The sequence below is a fragment of the Salmo trutta genome, chromosome 4, assembly GCF_901001165.1.
Source record: "Salmo trutta chromosome 4, fSalTru1.1, whole genome shotgun sequence".
NCBI classification, from domain to species: Eukaryota; Metazoa; Chordata; class Actinopteri; order Salmoniformes; family Salmonidae; genus Salmo; species Salmo trutta.
Window position 1 is genome coordinate 8,464,365 of NC_042960.1, and position 20,927 is coordinate 8,485,291.

Here is a 20,927-nt window from a genome sequence, read left to right on the forward strand (position 1 = left end):
TCACGTCCTACTTACACCTCTCCGGAGCTCGGTGCTGACACATCACTTTAGTTCTTTCTCTCGCTCTTGTTCCCTCTCTCTCGCTTACTTTCTCTCCCAGCCCCTCCTCTCTGTGTCTGTCTGTCTCCCCCTCTTGCTCTCTCTCTCTCATTCTTTCTGTCTGCCTCATTCTCTCACTCCCCCTCCCTTCTATGTCTGTTTCTCTGCCCTCTGTCTCTCTTGCAATTCCCCTGTCTTTTTCTCCTACTCTCATTCTATACCCTACCTCTCTTTCCCTCCCCCGTTTCTTTCTCGCCCCCCTCTATCTTTCTTTCCCTCCCCCTCTACCTCTCATCCTCTCTCCACCACCCTCCCCCTCATAGCAGCTATGCTGATGTCAGGTAAGGTAAGCATTAGCTGGGCTCACTGCACACATCACAAAGGACACACATACTACAGTACAAGCAACCTTGATGACATCAGCCCACTAGTTCACATAGAGTTTGACCAGGCAGCAGCTGCACCAGAACAGACCCCAGAGTAGTCAGTTCAAACATAATATACAAGACACTACATTACCCACAATTCCTATAGCTTGTAACTAGGCTATTCCATTTCTAAGAGAGAGTGATGGCCTACAATACCTGACAGTACCAGTTTAGATGTGACACAATCTTCTCCTTAAGTAATTTTAAAGAGTAGGATACTTGTCCGGACGCTTATAAGAAATCTCGCTACACCCTCTGACGAACCATTAAACAGGCAACGCTTCAATACGGGACTAAGATCAAATCCTACTACACCTCTCTGATGCTCGTCAGATGTGGCAGGTCTTGCAAACTATCACGGATTACAAAGGGAAACCCAGCCGCGAGTTGCCCAGTGACGCGAGCCTACGAGCTAAATGCCTTCTATGTTCGCTTCGAGGCTAGCAACACTGAACCATGCATGAGAGCACCAGCTGTTCCGGATGGCTGTGTGATCATGCTCTCCGTAGCCTATGTGAGTAAGACCTTTAAACAGGTTAACATTCACAGACGGATTACCAGGACTCAGAGCATACACTGACCAGCTGGCAAGTGTCTTCCCTGATATTTTCAACCTCTCCCTGACCCAGTCTGTAATGCCTACATGTTTCAAGCAGACCACCATAGTCCCTGTGCCCAAGAAGGCCAAGGTAACCTGTCTAAATTACTATCACCCCGTAGCACTCACATCTGTAGCCATGAAATGCTTTGAAAGGCTGATCATGGCTCACATCAACACCATCATCCCAGACCCCCTGGACCCACTCCAATTATCATACTTCCCCGACAGATCCACAGATGATGCAATCTCTATTGCACTACACACTGCCCTTTCCCACCTGGACAAAAGGAACACCTCCGTGAGTATGCTGTTCATTGACTACAGGAAACAGAGGGCCGAGAACGCCCCCATTCACATCAACTACCTCGTACCCCTGCACATTGACTTGGTACCGGTTTTCCTTGTATATGGTCTCGTTATTTTATGGTTTCCTTTTACATTTTTATTATTATTTCCTTTTACATTTTTTATACATTTGTCTTACTTTTCTAACTCTGCATTGTTAGGAAAGGGCTCGTAAGTAAGCATTTCACGGTAAAGTGTACACCTGTTATTTTCGGCGCATGTGACAAATACAATTTGATTTGATCATTTGACATGGCTATCTAACACACGGAAAGAGGACATGTTTAGGGGCTAATTGAACAAGTAAACAAAGCAGCAGTTGTTCCACAGAAATCACAGCAGTTTCCCATGAGGTAAACAGTCTACAGATTCCTACTGTGTATCCCATTTGGAATTGAATGAGCCTAAAATAAGACTGAATAGGCTTGGGTGATAACACTCTTAACCAACCTCATGTGGCCAACTCTGCTGCCTGCTTCCTGCACAAACAGCTGCACACACACACACACACACACACACACACACACACACACACACACACACACACACACACACACACACACACACACACACACAAACACACAGATCTTCAGCTGTTATTTATATGTTAACTCTCCCCAGCCCTCCCGGGCACGCTCAGAGTGGAATGATATCATTTCTGATCCGATAACCCAGGAGACCTAATCCGGTTTCATAGGGATACATATATTGACTGTTTGTAAATATCATCAAATGAAGACATAATTCAATAGGAGTTCACTGTAGTTCCTCAGTTGACTGCTGAAAAAACACCTACCGACTGCCTTGTTTGTGCTTGCCTGCCTCCTCGGAGAGTGTGTGTGTGTGTCCGTGCACGTATGTGTGTGTGTGAGATTTAGCCCAGCGGCTCACGCTACACACAGAAATGAAAAGCGAATTATGAGTTTTTGTTGATTTTCCCCAGCTAAAACACAGCATAAAGGGCTGTTATGGGAGAAGTATGTAGTTTGTGAGGTTTTTATGATGTTTTCAGTCATCTTAGGCCACAAACTGTACACGCTGAGCAATTTAACCTTATTTGTTTCTGACTGAATCATACATTTCTATTTAAAACTATAAATATTTCACAGGTAATTATCTAGAAGCTCCAAAAATGGAGTCATTCGTAAACACCAGTTTACAACTTCCTTTTAAACTTTACTAGTGTTTCTTTAGACTGACTGGTCGGGTGTCACCTCTCTCTGGGTGAGTATGTTTTGGGTTTGGACTACTTTGTTGCTAGCTCAGCATTTTCTCCTGGAGGTTATTCCTCTGAGACTATATGGAGACTGGTGTGAGTTAGCCTAGCGCCAGGGCGCTAATTTAACTTAGTATTGAGGTTTAAACCTGCTAATGGAGGGGTTGTGTTTCGCACACAACCAAAATGGCCGACAATTATCTTTAAAGGCCATATTCACATCTTCTGACTGTCCCTAAACAACTGTACTACTATAGACAGAAAAGCAGATTATAAACAGAAGCTCTTTAAAATGCATGTCACACTTTCTTTAAGACTTTACTTTACACTGTGTCCCATTTGGAGTCTGAGGCCATAGAAGGGAGGGTTCCTCAGACTTCAACAGGAGGCACGCTAGTAAGCACCCAAACCCAGACCCAAACGGAAAGGCATATCATACTTTTCCTACCTTCTACGGCTCTCTTGAAGAAGACCTTGCAGCTGCCGCATGTAACAACCCCGTAGTGACATCCCGACGCCTCGTCCCCGCAAACCAGACACACTTTGGCTGTGGACGACGGGTGTCTCAGCGACGCGCTGAAACAAAAGCACACACAGAGACGACACAGTTTAGCCTTTAAAGCTGACAAAGTAATTGTTATCCAACAACATCAGAAACGGAGGCCTCTGAGATGCTGTGAAACATTCACATTTTTACTACGTAAACAGTACATCAGCCGCACGATGTGGCTAACCATACGGATCCCTGCCAACTGACAGAAAAGAGAAAAGACTTTGCACTTGTCAGATTTACTGCAGCGAGTTGGAAATGACGCTGACAGAAACACAGAGGAGACGTCTTTAGCTGGCTAAGAAAAACAAAGGACAGACGAGGCTGTGAGGAGGGGGGTGTGTGTTTTTGTCTGTTTGTGTGTGTGTGTGTGTGCGCGTGCGTGCGTGCGTGCGTGCCTCCGTGCGTATTCGTGCAGAATAACAGCAAGACTGTGGAGTTGATTTGGCCCAGATGACAGAGTACAGGTTAAAGTCAGAAACACTACAGTCGAAAGGCAGAAACTGTTAGCAGATGTTACACTAGGCTGACCTAACAATATCTCCCCTTCAACTACCTATCGCTGATGTCTAAGGTCAACTTTGAAACAACCGTTTCCTAAATAATGGATTCTAAGATATGTAGGCTATAGGTCTGACCTATGCCGTTGTCCACGTGTGGAGAGAGATGTCAAACCAATGTAGATAGACTATCAGCCAAGTTGATGATGGGACAGCTCCCACTATGGACTGACCTGGCTGCAGAGTTCACATCCTGTTGTGTCACTGAGTCATGCTCCATAGTTAATGATTCTCCAGGTGGTAATCAGGGGCGAGGACGTAACTTGTTATTGATGACACAGATAGGTTGAACACTTAGTCACTCTCACACACACACACACACACACACACACACACACACACACACACACACACACTCACACCCAGGTATATAGGTGGATCGCTTAGTCACTGGGCTCAGGGCATTGTAGGCCACATATGTACGCGTTGATGTGATGACACATCACACAAGTTTGCTCAATCATGTTGTGAGTCATGCTATAGCTTACGGGGTCACTATGGCTTACGGGGTCACTATGGCTTATGGGGTCACTATGGCTTACGGGGTCATTATGGCTTATGGGGACATTTTCTAATAATATGCCAGACGAGTTCACCTATGCCTTAGGTGAACTTAACCAGAGCGTACCGGGGTTATGCAAAAAATACTGAGTGACGACTCAATATTGTACTGTGTAGCCAGTGTCATTGGTCAATTGGCCTGCTGTACTTAGGCATGGTGGAAAATGAGGCTTTGATAAGATATGACTATGCTGTTACGGTAGATAAATTCACATCTATACTGTAAGTTGCACGCACCATAAAATACATCTCTCTGAGCACTGAGAGATAGAGAGAGGAAGGGAAGGAGAGAAGTATACATTTTGCCCAAACATTTAAAAACGGACCAGGCCTGGCTGCTCCAAATAGTTTCGCTGAATCAGCAGAGATCAGATTAAATCGTTGGGTGAAACCTGACATAGTTTTCGGGGCAGGAACTCGGCAGCGGCACAGTGATGTCCTGTGGAAAGGTTTGAAAGTGACCCTTTCAAATGATGCACATGGCATCAGCCTAAATTGCGGGAGTAAACTCTGGAGCAGTTGTGAATGCACTGTGTACAGTGGGTAACATATTGAAGGCTTGTTTCTCAGGGCGTGCCATTCATTAATGTCAGTTATTAATGTCTACTCCAGATATTGAGTCAGCCATTACCAAAAGCAGTCTATGTAGAGAGAGACGTAAAGACCAAACAGAGCACAGCGTTGTTATTGACAAGAAGGCTTATTATTCCCGGGGTATTTGAAGTGTTTAATGAAGGCTACAGTACTGTGGAGTAAAAGTTGTACATGGTTAAAAAAAATATATGTTTAGTCTATAATACACATTTTTGCTGATTTACACACAAATAACCTATGCACACAAATAAACACACATGCATAGAAACACACACACACACGCACCCTACCCCCCACCGAAACAACAAAAACAAGGAGATGGGTACAAAACCAGGACACGTCGTATCAAGACATTAAAAACGATCTCCCTCCAGCCCCCCTCCTTCCATCTAATTACCTCTCTCATCTCAATCAATAACACACAAGGTGATTGTCTGGTTAGCATTCTACCGACATCCTTCATCAAACGAGCTGTTTTCTCTCACAGACACATACTCACACACACACACACACTCAGGCACACACACTGGCTCTAACACACACACACACACACACTTCCTGCCAGGGCTTGCTGGAGGGGGTAAACCAACAGTGGCAAGCAGATACGATCAGGAGCGCTGATCTAATTCAACCTTGACCATCTACACACACATTCAATTTCTTAGCGCGCTTAGAGGAGTCTCTATCGAGATGTGTGTGTGTGTGAGTGGATCTGTCTGGCACTGGGCCTGTGTGTGTGTGTGTGTGTGTGTGTGTGTTTGGGTGGTTCTATTTATGATCAGCCTGCTAAGCAGACCTCGTTTCCCACAAACCCAGTCATCTTTCCCACACCAAAATGCATTGACTGAACTCTGTAATATCAGCAAAACGATGCAGAGATGCGTGGTGAATACAGGGCCAGTAAGCCAGTTGCCTTGCCACGTCACAATGAACTCATCCACCCACCCCCCGCGCCCCCGCCCCTGCCTCGCTGCCAGTCGGTCCCCGACAAGGTGACTTCCCCTCCCTGGGAGGAGTTATGTAGGTCATCCTGACTCCTGCTTATGAAACAAGCAGACAGACAGCGGGCCAAGGCTGGCTGCAGTGACTGTGCACACACACACAGCTCCAACAGTAGTATAGTGAAGGAAGACAACACCCAGCCCAGTCAGGATAGAGAATTTACATAGGCTACATACAGACATGGGTGCATATGAAATGGAACCCTATTCCCTATGGGCTATCTCTGCATACCTGTTGCTGGAATGTTTGTTGAATGTTTTTACATGAACCTACCAACAACAAACATTCTGGAATCTAATATTTGTTAGTTGGTATGTCTTTAATTCAATAGCATATTTCTACTGTACAGTTAAACTGTTAGACCTCTATGGCAGTGGTATTCAAAGTTTTTCAGCTGGGACCCAATTTTTTTCGCCAGAATTTCTGGGGACCTTATCTTTCCCCAATAATTTCTTGTGACCCCACCATACCTCAAATCTAATGACACAACCTTAAAATCGGTAATTTCATTGCATTTTTAACTCTTATCAAAATGAAAAGAAACCAATAAATACATTTGCTCAATAAAATGTTATTTTTCAAATTAGCTTTCTCAAAAAACGTCATTTCTTTTACATTTTGGCGACCCACTGCGGTTCCCCCGCGACCCCGACTTTGCATGGCCCTGCTCTATGGAGAAACAGAGACAGTTGTCCATTTGTATGAAGAGCTCTACTGTACTTTCACCAGAATCAGCGTAACCACAGCTCTTTCCAGTAATGTCTGTTTATTGCAATGAGCTCAACCTCTTTTAATACTACAGCCAGATATTAGTGTCATCCTTCCATCTGTTCCTGGCTCAAACCGTGCCAACACCCAAATGTGCTTTATAAGGCTGCAGCAACAAACTAACACTAATAATCATATGTTTCGCCGAGTACGAGTTGATGAACAGAATCACTTCTTTGGTCCGTGAAAATGATATTCGGGTGTTGTTGGTGTTGTCTTGAACATTAAGTATGCTATCAATCCTTGCAGTTAGCATAAGTATATAACGCAACATTCAACCAGCACTCTGCGATGAATCAGAATCAACAATGTCAATATCTACCAATTGTTCAACTCCTTATACATGGAGTATACCAAACATTAGGAACACCTTCCTAATATTGAGTTTCATCCCCCCCATTCGCCCCTCAGAACAGCTTCAATTCGTCGGGTCATGGACTCTACAAGGTGTCAAAAGCGTTCCACAGGGATGCTGGCCCATGTTGACTCCAATGCTTCCCACAGTTGTGTCAACTTGGCTGAATGTCCTTTTGGTGGTGGACCATTCTTGATACACATGGGAAACTGTTGAGTGTGAAAAACCCAGTACTGTTGCCGTTCTTGAAACAAGCCGGTGCACCTGGCACCTACTACCATACCCCGTTCAAAGGCACTTAAATATTTTGTCTTACCCATTTACCCTCTGAATGGCACACATACACAATCCATGTCTCAATTTTCTCAAAGCTTAAAAATCCTTCTTTAACCTGTCTCCTCCCCTTCATCTACACTGATTGAAGTGGATTTAACAAGTGACATCAATAAGGGATCATAGCTTTCACCTGGATTTACCTGGTCAGTTTATGTCATGAAAAGAGCTGGTGTCCTTAACGTTTCTATATTCAGTGTATATGACTTACTTAGTTTATAATGAATTAATCCAAAAAGTTTTGGGACACTGTAAAGTCCATGGAGAACAAGAGCCCCTCCTCCCAGCTGCCCACTGCACTGAGGCTAGGTAACACGGTCACCACCGATAAATCCATGATAATCGAAAATTTCAATTAGCATTTCTCAACGGCTAGCCATGCCTTCCTCCTGGCTACTCCAACCCCGGCCAAATCCAGATAGCAGATGTTCTGAAAGAGCTGCAAAACCTGGACCTGTACAAATCAGCTGGGCTAGACAATCTGGACCCTCTCTTTCTAAAACTATCTGCCGCCATTGTTGCAACCCCTATTACCAGCCTGTTCAACCTCTCTTTCGTATCGTCCGAGATCCCTAAAGATTGGAAAGCCGCCGCTGTCATCCCCCTCTTCAAAGGGGTGACACCCTAGAACCAAACTGTTACAGACCTATTTCCATCCTACCCTGCCTTTCTAAAGTCTTCGAAAGCCAAGTTAATAAACAGATCACTGACCATTTCGAATCCCACCGTACCTTCTCCGCTGTGCAATCCGGTTTCCGAGCCGGTCACGGGTGCACCTCAGCCACGCTCAAGGTATCTTGGTGATGTCATCAACTTTGGTGATGTCATCTACAAAATAGCTTCCATTACTCTACTCAGCAAACTGGATGCAGTCTATCACAGTGCCATCTGTTTTGTTACCAAATAACCTTATACCACCCACCATAGCAACCTGTATGCTCTAGTCGGCTGGCCCTCGCCATATATTCGTCGCCAGACCCACTGGCTCCAGGTCATCTATAAGTCTATGCTAGGTAAAGCTCCGCCTTATCTCAGGTCACTGGTCACGATAACAACACCCACCCTTAGCACACGTTCCAGCAGGTATATCTCACTGATCATCCCCAAAGCCAACACCTCATTTGGCCGCCTTTCCTTCCAGTTCTCTGCTGCCAGTGACTGGAATGAATTGCAAAAATCGCTGAAGTTGGAGACTTTTATTTCCCTCACCAACTTTAAACATCAGTTACCGGAGCTGCTAACCGATCGCTGCAGCTGTACATAGTCCATCTGTAAATTGCCCACCCAATCTACCTACCTCATCCCCATACTGTTTTTATTTTATTTACTTTTCTGCGCTTTTGCACACCAGTATTTCTACTTGCACATCATCATATGCTCATTTATCACTCCAGTGTTAATCTGCTAAATTGTAATTATTCGCTCCTATGGCCTATTTATTGCCTACCTTCTCATGCCTTTTGCACGCACTGTATATAGACTTTCTTTTTTTTCTACTGTGTCATTGACTTGTTTATTGTGTTATTGGCTTGTTTATTGTTTACTCCATGTGTAACTCTGTATTGTTGTCTGTGTCACACTGCTTTGCTTTATCTTGGCCAGGTCGCAGTTGTAAATGGCAACTTGTTCTCAACTAGCCTACCTGGTTAAATAAAGGTGAAATATAATAAAAATAACTAATTTTAAAGGGTTAGTTCGGGATTTCCCCAGAGTCAGATGAAATCATGGATACCATTTTTGTCTCTGCATCCAGTATGAAGGAAGTTAGAGTTGGTTTCGCCAATCATTAGCATAATGACTCTAAATCCATAGGATGCTAGCTGTTCCAATAGGCGACTCCCTAAAAAAACACACCACTTCAATACAGCTATGACAGGAACTGATTTTTCATAGCAGGTTAGGAGAGCATTTTCCCTAACCTTAATCCTAATCCTTTTCCTAACTTTAACCAAATTCTCCTAACCTGCTACATAAATTCTCCTAATCTTCTACAAAAAAGTAACGTCCGGTCGTGACTGCATCAAAGTGGTGTGTTTTAAGGGAATCTCGTTCCCATAGACTTCCAGTCACTGCACTAAAGATAGTTAGCAATTGCGCTAAAGCTAGTGAACAATTGCAGTAACGCTAGTTAGCAACTTCCTTCAAACTGCAAGCAGATACATAAAAACAGTATCCACGAGTTCATCTGACTCTGGGGAAGTAGATAAAGGGCCTCATTGCCAAAATCCCGAACTATCCCTTTAAGAGCCAAATGTTCTCCCACCACCAGACACATGCAAAAGCAGGTGATATATCTAGCCTCAAGATACATGTCTAAAAAGGAGCTCTTATTCTTTTCACTCTTGACCCCAGTCTCTTTTACGTTAGACATGTACCATTGGAGACTAACTCAAGGGGACTTCCAATGCTACCAGAAGATCAAAGCCCCCCCCCCGTCCTTTTTTATTATATTTCTTTACAAAAAGTCCCAGGGAAGCATTTTCATTGTTTGTAGTCTACCTTTAATCTTCAAACAATAACACAGGCGATACAATAGCAGTTTATTTCATCGCACAAACCTCTAGTCAGAAAAACTTGAGCAAACAACCTTTATTTCTCGCCCTGCCTCGCTCCATATGAATCCGAAAAATATCTGTGGGATTGATTTCCCCAGCAGTATCTCACTAGAGACTCTATTTTGTCTCAGGGGACTACATGATAATGGGAAAACTAGATAAGGCCGGAGATGTGATTGTGGGTGTGAAGCCAGAAAAGAGCCACTCACTGACTGTGCGGCGAATGCGTTATTGGGCAACAACAGGACAGATGTTGGAGCTCAAACTAGACACCAGGCTAATTTGGATGTCACACTAGGATAACACTGAGAATACTCCGAATGATTCAAATATCTGGACACTTTCTCAGCTGTGTAAGGAATGCTTTGTCAGCATGAGTTAAGGTAGTGAAGATTGGTGATTTAGCTAAAGTTAATGGTGGTGGTATTAGGGGGAAAGGCAGGGATGCACCCACTTAGAAAGATAATATTGGAGATTGTTTATCTCTATGGATGATAAACAGCCTATTGGATATCCTACAATAATTGTCTGTCGATACAGATGTTTTTTTTTATATGTATTTTATTTATTCACTACAAATCTGTCTTAGTGTGTCAGTTGCCTCTGTATTTTGCCCGGCTAGAGAGAGAGAGAGAGTTGGTTTGTTTTTAGCTCAAGACTGTCAGTTAGCCTCCAAGACCAGAACACAGGTCAGGAAAGGAGAGTGCCCTTGGGGTCAGATGAACGCTGAAATGAGGTTGGACGTCGGAATGGTTACCTTGGAAACTGAACAGAAAATAACAAGGTATCTGCCGTCATTGACAAAGTAACGGGAGGCATTCTCAGAAGGTTACTCGTGTAAACGCATTACGTGGGTGACTTTAGATGTCATCGCTGTGACCATGAAGGCAGAACCCATGTGAGGGAATCAAACCCGTTGACCCTGATAAGTACATTAACATTACATATCACGTAAACAACCTGGATGACCTCACAAGAGCTCTGTTGGATAGAAGACAAAGATTTCATCAGGCATGTACTGTACTGCTCTCCTTCTATCTCTCTGTCTGTCACTCACATCTGCACTACACACACAGTGCACATAAAGAATGGGGGTCATGGAAGTGTGTGTGTGTGTGTGTGTGTGTGTGTGTGTGTGTGTGTGTGTGTGTGTGTGTGTGTGTGTGTGTGTGTGTGTGTGTGTGTGTGTGTGTGTGTGTGTGTGTGTGTGTGTGTGTGTGTACACGTACAGTGAAATGCCTTTCTTGCAAGCTCCAAACCCAACAATGCAGTAAACAACATCAACGTAGCACTAAAAATAACAGGGTAGAACAAAAGCACACGAGAAATAATAATAAGAAATAAGAAACTGCATACAGAGTCAGTTCCAATACCATATTTACACTGTGCAGGGATACTGGAGTGATAGAGGTACAGTAGATATGTATATGGGTAAGGTGACTAGGCGCGTGTGTGTGTTTGTGTAGGCTTACCTTGGGTACATAGACAGCGATATAGTCATTGAGTCATTCCACTTAGCTATACTGTATTACAGGGGTCAGACAAGAGCCATAGTCTCACTGAACCCACAGTCTTGAAAGAGAAGTACCCTTGACTTGTGCAAACAATAGCGCTACAGTACAGTAACCTGCTATGGTCTAGAGTACACTATTTATATAATCCACACCTCGAAATGTAGAAAAAGATTATGTAAAACAAACAGAGAGAGGGATAGAGAACGGATAAAACGAGTTATGTAACTTGTAGTCAGACAGCCTAAACATTAGGACACCCACTCACCACCTCCCAACGAGACACAGAGGTCTATTGAGGTGGAATTAGAGACTGTTGTTAGGGAGCTACTTTACTTCAGCCTCTGTGAAGGTGACCCTAGCATAAGGCCTGTTTGGAGAGTACCTGAGCACACAGAAATCTGATATGTGTATCCCTCCGCCAGGCTTCTGTTACAGTGATACTACGATTACAGTACTATACACTGGCCACTGTGGTTGCACGGGTGGTAACAGGTTAACTGTGACCAAAGCTGCTTTCTATGGGTTCTGATGCTTCTAGCCTTGAGTTGCATTTTTGACAACATATCTACAGTTTTTCACTTTTGAATGTGAATGTCTGATTCAGAGGGGTTGGGTTAAATGTGGAAGACACATTTCAGTTGAATACATTCAGTTGGACAACTGACTAGGTCTCCCCCCTTTTCCTTTCCTTTTTTTGTATTACTTACTGTGTATTGTCCAATGAATTCTGTAACCACTCCCTCTTCAAATCATGGCCTTTGATTCCTTATTGTATCTTATTTGTTTTTGTGCTGTCTCCTCACTGCATAAACTGTCCCTGACCCTCCTGATAACAACAACAGATCTACATTCTCTCTCTCTCTCTCTCTCAAAAGAGAAGAGAAGAGAGAGAAAGAGAGAAAGCGAGAAAGAGAGAGAGCCTGGAGAGGAGGAGGAGGAAACATTTTAGACTAGGCATGCAGAATTCTGCAAAACTATCCTCTGTGTACAACGTAAAACACCAAATAATGCATGCAGAGCAGAATTGGGCCCCGATACCCGCTAATTATCAAAATCCAGAAAAGAGACGTTAAATTCCACAACCACCTAAAAGGAAGCAATTCCCAAACCTTCCATAACAAAGCCATCACCTACAGAGAAATAAACCTGGAGAAGAGTCCCCTAAGCAAGCTGGTCCTGGGGCTCTGTTCACAAACACAAACACACCCCACAGAGCCCCAGGACAGCAACACAATTAGACCCAACCAAATCATGAGAAAACAAAAAGATAATTACTTGAAAGATTGGAAAGAATTTACCAAAAAAACTGAGCAAACTAGAATGCTATTTGGCACTAAACAGAGAGTACACAGTGGCAGAATACCTGATCACTGTGACTGACCCAAAATGAAGGAAATCTTTGACTATGTAGAGACTCAGTGAGCATAGCCTTGCTATTGAGAAAGAAGGCAGACCTGGCTCTCAAGAGAAGACAGGCTATGTGCACACTGCCCACACAATGAGGTGGAAACTGAGATGCACTTCCTAACCTCCTGCCAAATGTATGACCATATTAGAGACACATATTTCCTTCAGATTACACAGACCCACAAAGAATTGAAAAACATGAAAAACAAATCCAATTTTGATAAACTCCCATATCTATTGGGTGAAATACCACATTGTGCCATCACAGCAGCAGGATTTGTGACGTGTTGCCACAAGAAAAGGGCAACCAGTGAAGAACAAACACCATTGTAAATACAACCTATATTTATGTTTATTTATTTTCCCTTTTGTACTTTAACTACTTGCACATCATTACAACACTGTATATATACAGTTGTGGCCAAAAGTTTTGAGAATCACACAAATATAAATTTTCACAAAGTCTGCACTCTCAGTTTGTATGATGGAAATTTGCATATACTCCAGAATGTTATGAAGAGTGATCAGATGAATTGCAATTAATTGCAAAGTCCCTCTTTGCCATGCAAATGAACCGAATCCTCAAAAAACATTTCCACTGCATTTCAGCCCTGCCACAAAAGGACCAGCTGGCATCATGTTAGTGATTCTCTCGTTAACACAGGTGTGAGTGTTGACGAGGACAAGGCTGGAGATCACTCTGTCATGCTGATTGAGTTTGAATAACAGACTGGAAGCTTCAAAAGGAGGGTGGTGCTTGGAATCATTGTTCTTCCTCTGTCAAGCATGGTTATCTACAAGGAAACACGTGCTGTCATCATTGCTTTGCACAAAAAGGGCTTCACAGGCAAGGATATTGCTGCCAGTAAGATTGCACCTAAATCAACCATTTATCGGATCATCAAGAACTTCAAGGAGAGCGGTTCAATTGTTGTGAAGAAGGCTTCAGGGTGCCCAAGAAAGTCCAGCAAGCGCCAGGACCGTCTACTAAAGTTGATTCAGCTGCAGGATTGGGGCACCACCAGTACAGAGCTTGCTCAGGAATGGCAGCAGGCAGGTGTGAGTGCATCTGCACGCACAGTGAGGCAAAGACTTTTGGAGAATGGCCTGTTGTCAAGAAGGGCAGCAAAGAAGCCACTTCTCTCCAGGAAAAACATCAGGGACAGACTGATATTCTGCAAAAGGTACAGGGATTGGACTGCTGAGGACTGGGGTAAAGTCATTTTCTCTGATGAATCCCCTTTCCAATTGTTTGGGGCATCTGGAAAAAAGCTTGTCCGGAGGAGACAAGGTGAGTGCTACCATCAGTCCTGTGTCAGCTACAGCCTTCCCTGTAGCTCAGTTGGTAGAGCATGGTGTTTGCAACGCCAGGGTTGTGGGTTTGATTCCCACGGGGGGCCAGCCCAGAAAAAAAAATGTATGAAATGTAAGACTAAAATGTAAATGTAAAATGTGTCATGCCAACAGTAAAGCATCCTGAGACCATTCATGTGTAGGGTTGCTTCTCAGTCAAGGGAGTGGGCTCACTTACAATTTTGCCTAAGAACACAGCAATGAATAAAGAATGGTACCAACACATCCTCCGAGAGCAACTTCTCCCAACCATCCAGGAACAGTTTGGTGACGAACAATGCCTTTTCCAGCATGATGGAGCACCTTGCCATGAGACGAAAGTGATAACTAAGTGGCTCGGGGAACAAAACATCGATATTTTGGGTCCATGGCCAGGAAACTCCCCAGACCTTAATCCCATTTAGAATGTGTGGGCAATCCTCAAGAGGCGGGTGGACAAACAAAATCCCACAAATTCTGACAAACTCCAAGCATTGATTATGCAAGAATGGGCTGCTATCAGTCAGGATGTGGCCCAGAAGTTAATTGACAGCATGCCAGGGCGGATTGCAGAAGTCTTGAAAAAGAACGGTCAACACTGCAAATATTGACTCTTTGCATCAACTTTATGTAATTGTCAATAAAAGCCTTTGACACTTATGAAATGCTTGTAATTATACTTCAGTATTCCATAGTAACATCTGACAAAAATATCTAAAGACACTGAAGCAGCAAACTTTGTGGAAATTAATATTTGTGTCATTCTCAAAACTTTTGGCCACAACTGTACATAATATTATATTTGAAATGTCTTTATTCTTTTGGAACTTTTATAAGTGTAATGTACATTAAGTACATTTTTATTGTTTATTTCATTTTTTAAAAAACATTTTTAGTCATTTAGCAGACGCTCTTATCCAGAGCGACTTACAGTAGTGAGTGCATACATTTCATACATTCTTTTTTTTTCACCGCGTACTGGTCCCCCGTGAGAATCAAACCCACAACCCTGGCGTTGCAAACACCATGCTCTACCAACTGAGCCACACGGGACTAATAAATTGCTGTTTCTTCACACACACATATACGTTTTAGTCATTTAGCAGACAATCTTATCGAGAGCAACTTACAGTAGTGAATGCATACATTTCATACATTTCTTTTTTCTTCCCCGTACTGGTCCCCCGTGGGAATCGAACCCACAACCCTGGCATTGCAAACACCATGCTCTACCAACTGAGCCACACGGGATTTCACTTTTGTTTTATCTATTTCACTTGCTTTGGCAATGTAAACATACGTTTCCCATGCCAATAAAGCCCTTAATTAAAAAAATGTAATTAAAAAAATGTAATTGAAAGAGAGAGAGAGACTGCCATTGAGGCAGCCTACATTATAAGGGCTTCCTCTGTACTGTAGGTGAAAGATGCATGCTATCATGCAGATCTATGTACATACATACTGTACATTATATATCTCTCCTCACCTCCGCCCTAATGGCTAGCAAAACAGCCCAACCAGATCCACAGGTCTAACTGCACCTCGCCTAGGCTATCTCCTGACATATAGCTGAGAATAGCTCGTTTTATGGCAAGTTAAAGGGATACTTCGGGATGTTGGCAACGAGGCCCTTTATCTACTTCCCCAGAGTCAGACGAACTAGTGGATACCCTTTTTATGTCTCTGTGTCCATAGCGTTAACGCACTGAATGCAAGTCTATGGGTATGCTACTATTTCACAACACAGTATCCCATTCCCGACCGAGAACTTTGACCTTTACCTTAAATAACCTAGAATACCAGCTGAAAGGTTAGTAGAGACATAGAGCTGACCTGGTATAACCCTCATTTAAGCTAGAACCTTGACATCTAGAGATTAAAACTAAGCCTGAGGACAAAGTAATCCATTATGGAACTTAAATTTAGCCTCCATCACTCACTGTCACACCTATAGGCCTTGGTCAAATGTAGTGCACTATATATGGTATAATATGGGGTGCCGTTTCAGATGCAGCACTGACTAACTAATTGCCTGAGATAATGAAACAATCTAAGAATGTTCGTGTGAATCTCCACGGCGATGTGAGTGACAGGCTGTTATTATCTCAGATGGGAAGGAACTAACTCCTGGCTGGAAACTCCCATAATTCCCGGTTGTCAACATCAGAGAGTCTAGAGAGACAGAAGTAGTAATAAAATCCATTGGCCTCAGTCATGTGATACGGCTTTGAATGAGCTGCTGTCTAGCCTAGTGCACAAACTATGTCTCTGTACTACACTCGTAGAAAAAAAGGTGCCAAGTAGAATAATATAGAGTTCTTTGGTTTGTCCCCAGATGGGAACCCTTTTTGGTGCCAGGTAGAACCCTTTGCAGAGGGGTTTTCATAGAACCACCTGTAAATGGTTAAACTATTTTACTGGTGACTACCTCATGAAGCTGGTTGAGAGAATGCCAAGAGTGTGCAAAGCTGTCATCAAGGCAAAGGGCTACTTTGAAGAATCTCAAATATAAAATATATTTTGATTTTCAGTGGTGTAAAGTACTTAAGTAAAAATACTTTAAAGTACTACTTAAGTAGTTTTTTGGGTATCTGTACTTTACAATTTCTATTTTGGGCAACTTTTACTTTTACTTCACTACATTCCTAAATAAAATAATGTACTTTTTACTCTATATATTTTCCCTGACACCCAAAAGTACTTGTTACATTTTGACAGGAAAATGGTCCAATTCCTGCACTTATCAACAGAACATCCCTGGTCATCTCTACTGCTGTCTGGTTTGCCTAATATAAGGAATTAGAATACTTTCCTTTTACTTTTGATACTTAAGTACATTTTAGCAATTGCATTTACTTTTGATACTTAAGTATATTTAAAACCAAATACTTTTAGACTTTTACACAAGTAGTATTTTACTTTTATTTTTCTATTAAGGTATCTTTGCTTTTATTCAAGTATGACTTTTGAGTACTTTTCCATCACTGTTGATTTGTATAACACTTTTTCGGTTACTACATGATTCCATGTGTGTTATTTCATAGTTTTGATGTCTTCACTATTATTCTACAATGTAAAAAATAGTAAAAATAAAGAAAAGACCTCAAACTTTTGACTGGTACTGTATACCATAAAGCCTAGTTATAACCTAACACAGTGGTGTTAGGGAACTCCTGGTTTACAGGCCACATCAGGCCTGCAAGTCACATTATGCTGGCTTGCAACGTGATGTATAAATCCTATTGGAATCCAGATATCCAACAACTGGAACTTTTAATCACCTGCTACCTGCATTCAGAATGACTGCCAGGATAGGCAAGACTGAGTAATGAGACTACCTAAATCATCTAAACTGGAACAACCATCTCAGTAACGGGTGCAATAAGTCCAACTACTAATAGATTGGATTAGTTTAAAATGAATGTAATTTTTTTTTGTGTAGCATAAGATTAATCAACCAATCAATATACATACAAAAACACAAATATTGAAACAAAGATTTCTGAAAATCAACCTCCAATACGGAATGCTGGGAAATATGATAATGATGGGTGTGGTTTTGAGTGTTTTACTTTACAACACATAGTAAAAATGACACAATCACACTCAACTCTGGGATTATTTTACACCACTGAGTGTTCAGTTAATTTAACTTCTAGAACACTAGAAATGTTACACTTAAAAATCAACACATGGTAATATTGGCCAATTGGCTGTGTACCAAACAATACAGGTTAAATTTAAATAAAACATTTTAAAAATAAATACAATACACTGCTAGTTCACTCATACTCCCTTCTATTCTCCTACTCTATGCTCAATAAAATCACAGAAAATACTACTTTTAAAGAAATAAATCATGGCAAAGATATATGTCAGTACTGTATGTAAAATGATTAAAGGAATACCAGATACATACATTTTTAAATGATCACACATATCTTTTTAAATTGATCAGATCACTCAAACTCCTGATGTTAAAGTGTTAACACTGAGGTAAACACTAATACTCAGGCACTATTTTAAAAAAAAAGAATAAAATACAATACAAAAGCTTATTCAGATTCAGAAGAGTAGAACCCTTCCTGACTCCCAAAGAATCATCAAAGAACACTTTCTTCCAAAAACGATTCTTGGTATCTTAAAGGTTTTAGGTAGAACCTTTTGTCTTACAAAGAACCCCCGTCTTCCAAATAGGGTTCATCAGATTAAAATGGTTCTTGGTAGACATCTTTGCTGTTGTTTTGCAACTGAATTATCTACTAGGCCGATAATGAGTAATGACTGATTCCGGCTGTGCCAGCTCTGTATCTGACCAGAGAAAACCTCTTGATCAACAGTCCAAGGATGCATCCCAAATTGCACCATTACCCAATTCCCTACATTTCACTACTTTTGACCAAAGCTCTATGGGCCCTGCCGTTTGGGACGCAACCCAAGTCTGAACCACTTTGATCCGGAGCTGAGACAATATCTGTATTGACTCGAAGAATCAAGGCCTCACAAGTTCAGTACAGCTCTCTGATCAGTTAATGAACTTCATTGTTTCTGTTTTTAGCTACAAACATCCAGGAACGTTGTGCTGGAAGCAGCCAGAAAATTCCCAGTAATAGGCCTACTTAACACAGTCAGCAACCAGCTGGCAAGACGACTTGTTGAGAAATAAACTTACTGGGCATAGGATTGATTTCCAGGCCATGGGAAATTGTGAGATACCCCAAACAAGAAGCCTTATCATAAACACAATGAGCTTTAAAAACAGAACAGAACATGAAATAAATACCACCACGCAATGACTTTGATCGTATTTTCCCCTCTGAAAATAAAACCTGTACAATAGCAAGGAAAACAAGCGAACGAGTAAGCGTTAGGCGTTAAATCTAATCAAACTGAAGAAAAGGCCATGTTTTCAGCACCTTTGGGGTAACCCGGCACACTATTTACACTAATCTAGCTTAGTGGCGTAGCCCATAGACATAAACAGAACCTGCTGCGTCAAAGCTGCACTGCTAAAGCCTGTTTCTCTAAGGCAACAAATCCCTTGCTTTCGGTGACACAGGTGAACTTGTGACCCATGCCACCCTTAGCGTTTAACCTCCTACCCCCCTCCTACGCCACCCCCACCCTCCTTCGTTCGCCCTACCCCCTACCACGGTTCTCTACAGCTCCAATACCAGGCCTTGTCTGTTCGGGCCCCAACAGGCCAAGCCAGGGTATGGACAAAAACACAGTCAGTCCATAGTCAGTTGAGAGTAGCTATGACAAACAGGAAAAGCAAATCTCTAAAGTGCAAGATTATCTTGTGAGGATCAGGCCCTAGCCCTGACCTGAGCCATGCACCTCGACCCAGGCTAACAGCTCTCTCTCGCTCTCTCTCCTCCCTCTCTATTGTACTTAGCCGCAACAGTTATTTCATCACCGAGTACAGTAGTATTGGGCCAGTAAGATGGATTGTGCACATGTAGGGAGAAAATGTAGAGACTCAAGTGTGTGGAGAGGTCATGACCTGAGCATGCATAAATGTAAAGAGTAGGACTCTAGAAATGCAGCTAAACCAGATGTTGATCTAGGGCATGCAAGTAAACTATGTACCATTATTTATTTAACTGGGAAAGTCAGTTAAGAACAAATTCTTATTTATAATGACAGCCTACCCCGGACAACGCTGGGCCAATTGTGTGCCGCCCTATGAGACTCCCAATCACAGCTGGTTGTGATACAGCCTGGAATCAAACCAGGGTCTGTAGTGACACCTCTAGCACTGAGATGCAGTGCCTTAGACCGCTGCACCACTTGGGAGTCCCCTAAAGAAATGATGTTTTAATACTATACGGTGTGTCCCATTTTTTCACTGCTTCATGCCGTAGTCACGTGACTACAGTAGAAAGACCTTTGGCCAAATGGGAAACCCAGCAGCCAGCCTCCCTTATAAATTCCAGCTGTACAATGACCCCTAACCTCCTCTTGAGCTTTGAAGATTGCATCTAGACTGTGTGTTTACTCTACAGCACAATAAACAATGAGCGGCCAAACTCAGGCCCAGACTGCTCCTCCTCCTGCTTGTCAGACAGCCAACTTGACCAGTATCTTAATGAGTTAAATGTGAGAGTATGAGAGTCCCTGCAGTTCAATATAAACATTATAGATACAGTAGCCAGATGTTCACATACAAGTAAAAATCACTCAGCATTGATACAAAGACAAACACAGTGTTTCCCCTATATTCATTTAGCTGCGGTGGGCACTTCAAAACATTTGCAGTGTAAACTTGAACAACTAAACCAGATATAAAGTATGTAGAAAAGATAATGGCGCTATTATGAGATCATCTTTGAGAACTAACAACCACCAAAATAAAAACTACACATTCAGGGAGAATGTAAAATTAAAACAATGTCATGGCATGGGGCCCCCATTGTTATTTTGTTGGAGTTTTCTCTCAGCCCCATGGAAAAATGTGTAGAATAGTAGGAAATTAGCTTTAAAACTGACTTCTTTTTTTATCTCCACCCCATGACAAAAACAAGCTTTAAGGAGGAGGCTGCCCCCCCCCCCCCACCCCCACCCCCACTCTACGATACAATCTGTGAGTAGGCTTCAGTCTGGCTGGTGATACACTTGCTGTTGATACTCACTTGCTGTTTAATAGGCCTAGTCTTTCTTTACCATAGCCCACTTTGTGTATTGTATTGAATTTAATTGAATTGTGCATTAGTACGTTAACGGTTAAAACACATAGTCAAGCTTGGCATAACATCGTAATCTGC

At 42.4% G+C, this 20,927-nt stretch overlaps 1 protein-coding gene across 3 annotated transcripts in view; it reads right to left on the minus strand.

Moving 5' to 3' along the window:
* Nucleotides 1–20,927, minus strand: part of nr3c2 (nuclear receptor subfamily 3, group C, member 2) — a 104,762-nt gene that overhangs the window by 38,863 nt on the left and 44,972 nt on the right. For 2 of the 3 annotated variants that reach the window (XM_029749732.1, XM_029749731.1), the window contains exon 3: nucleotides 3,069–3,205. In XM_029749732.1, the coding sequence (XP_029605592.1) occupies nucleotides 3,069–3,205 (137 nt within the window). The remainder of the gene's footprint in view (nucleotides 1–3,068; nucleotides 3,206–20,927) is intronic. The other variant, XM_029749733.1, reaches the window with a different exon arrangement.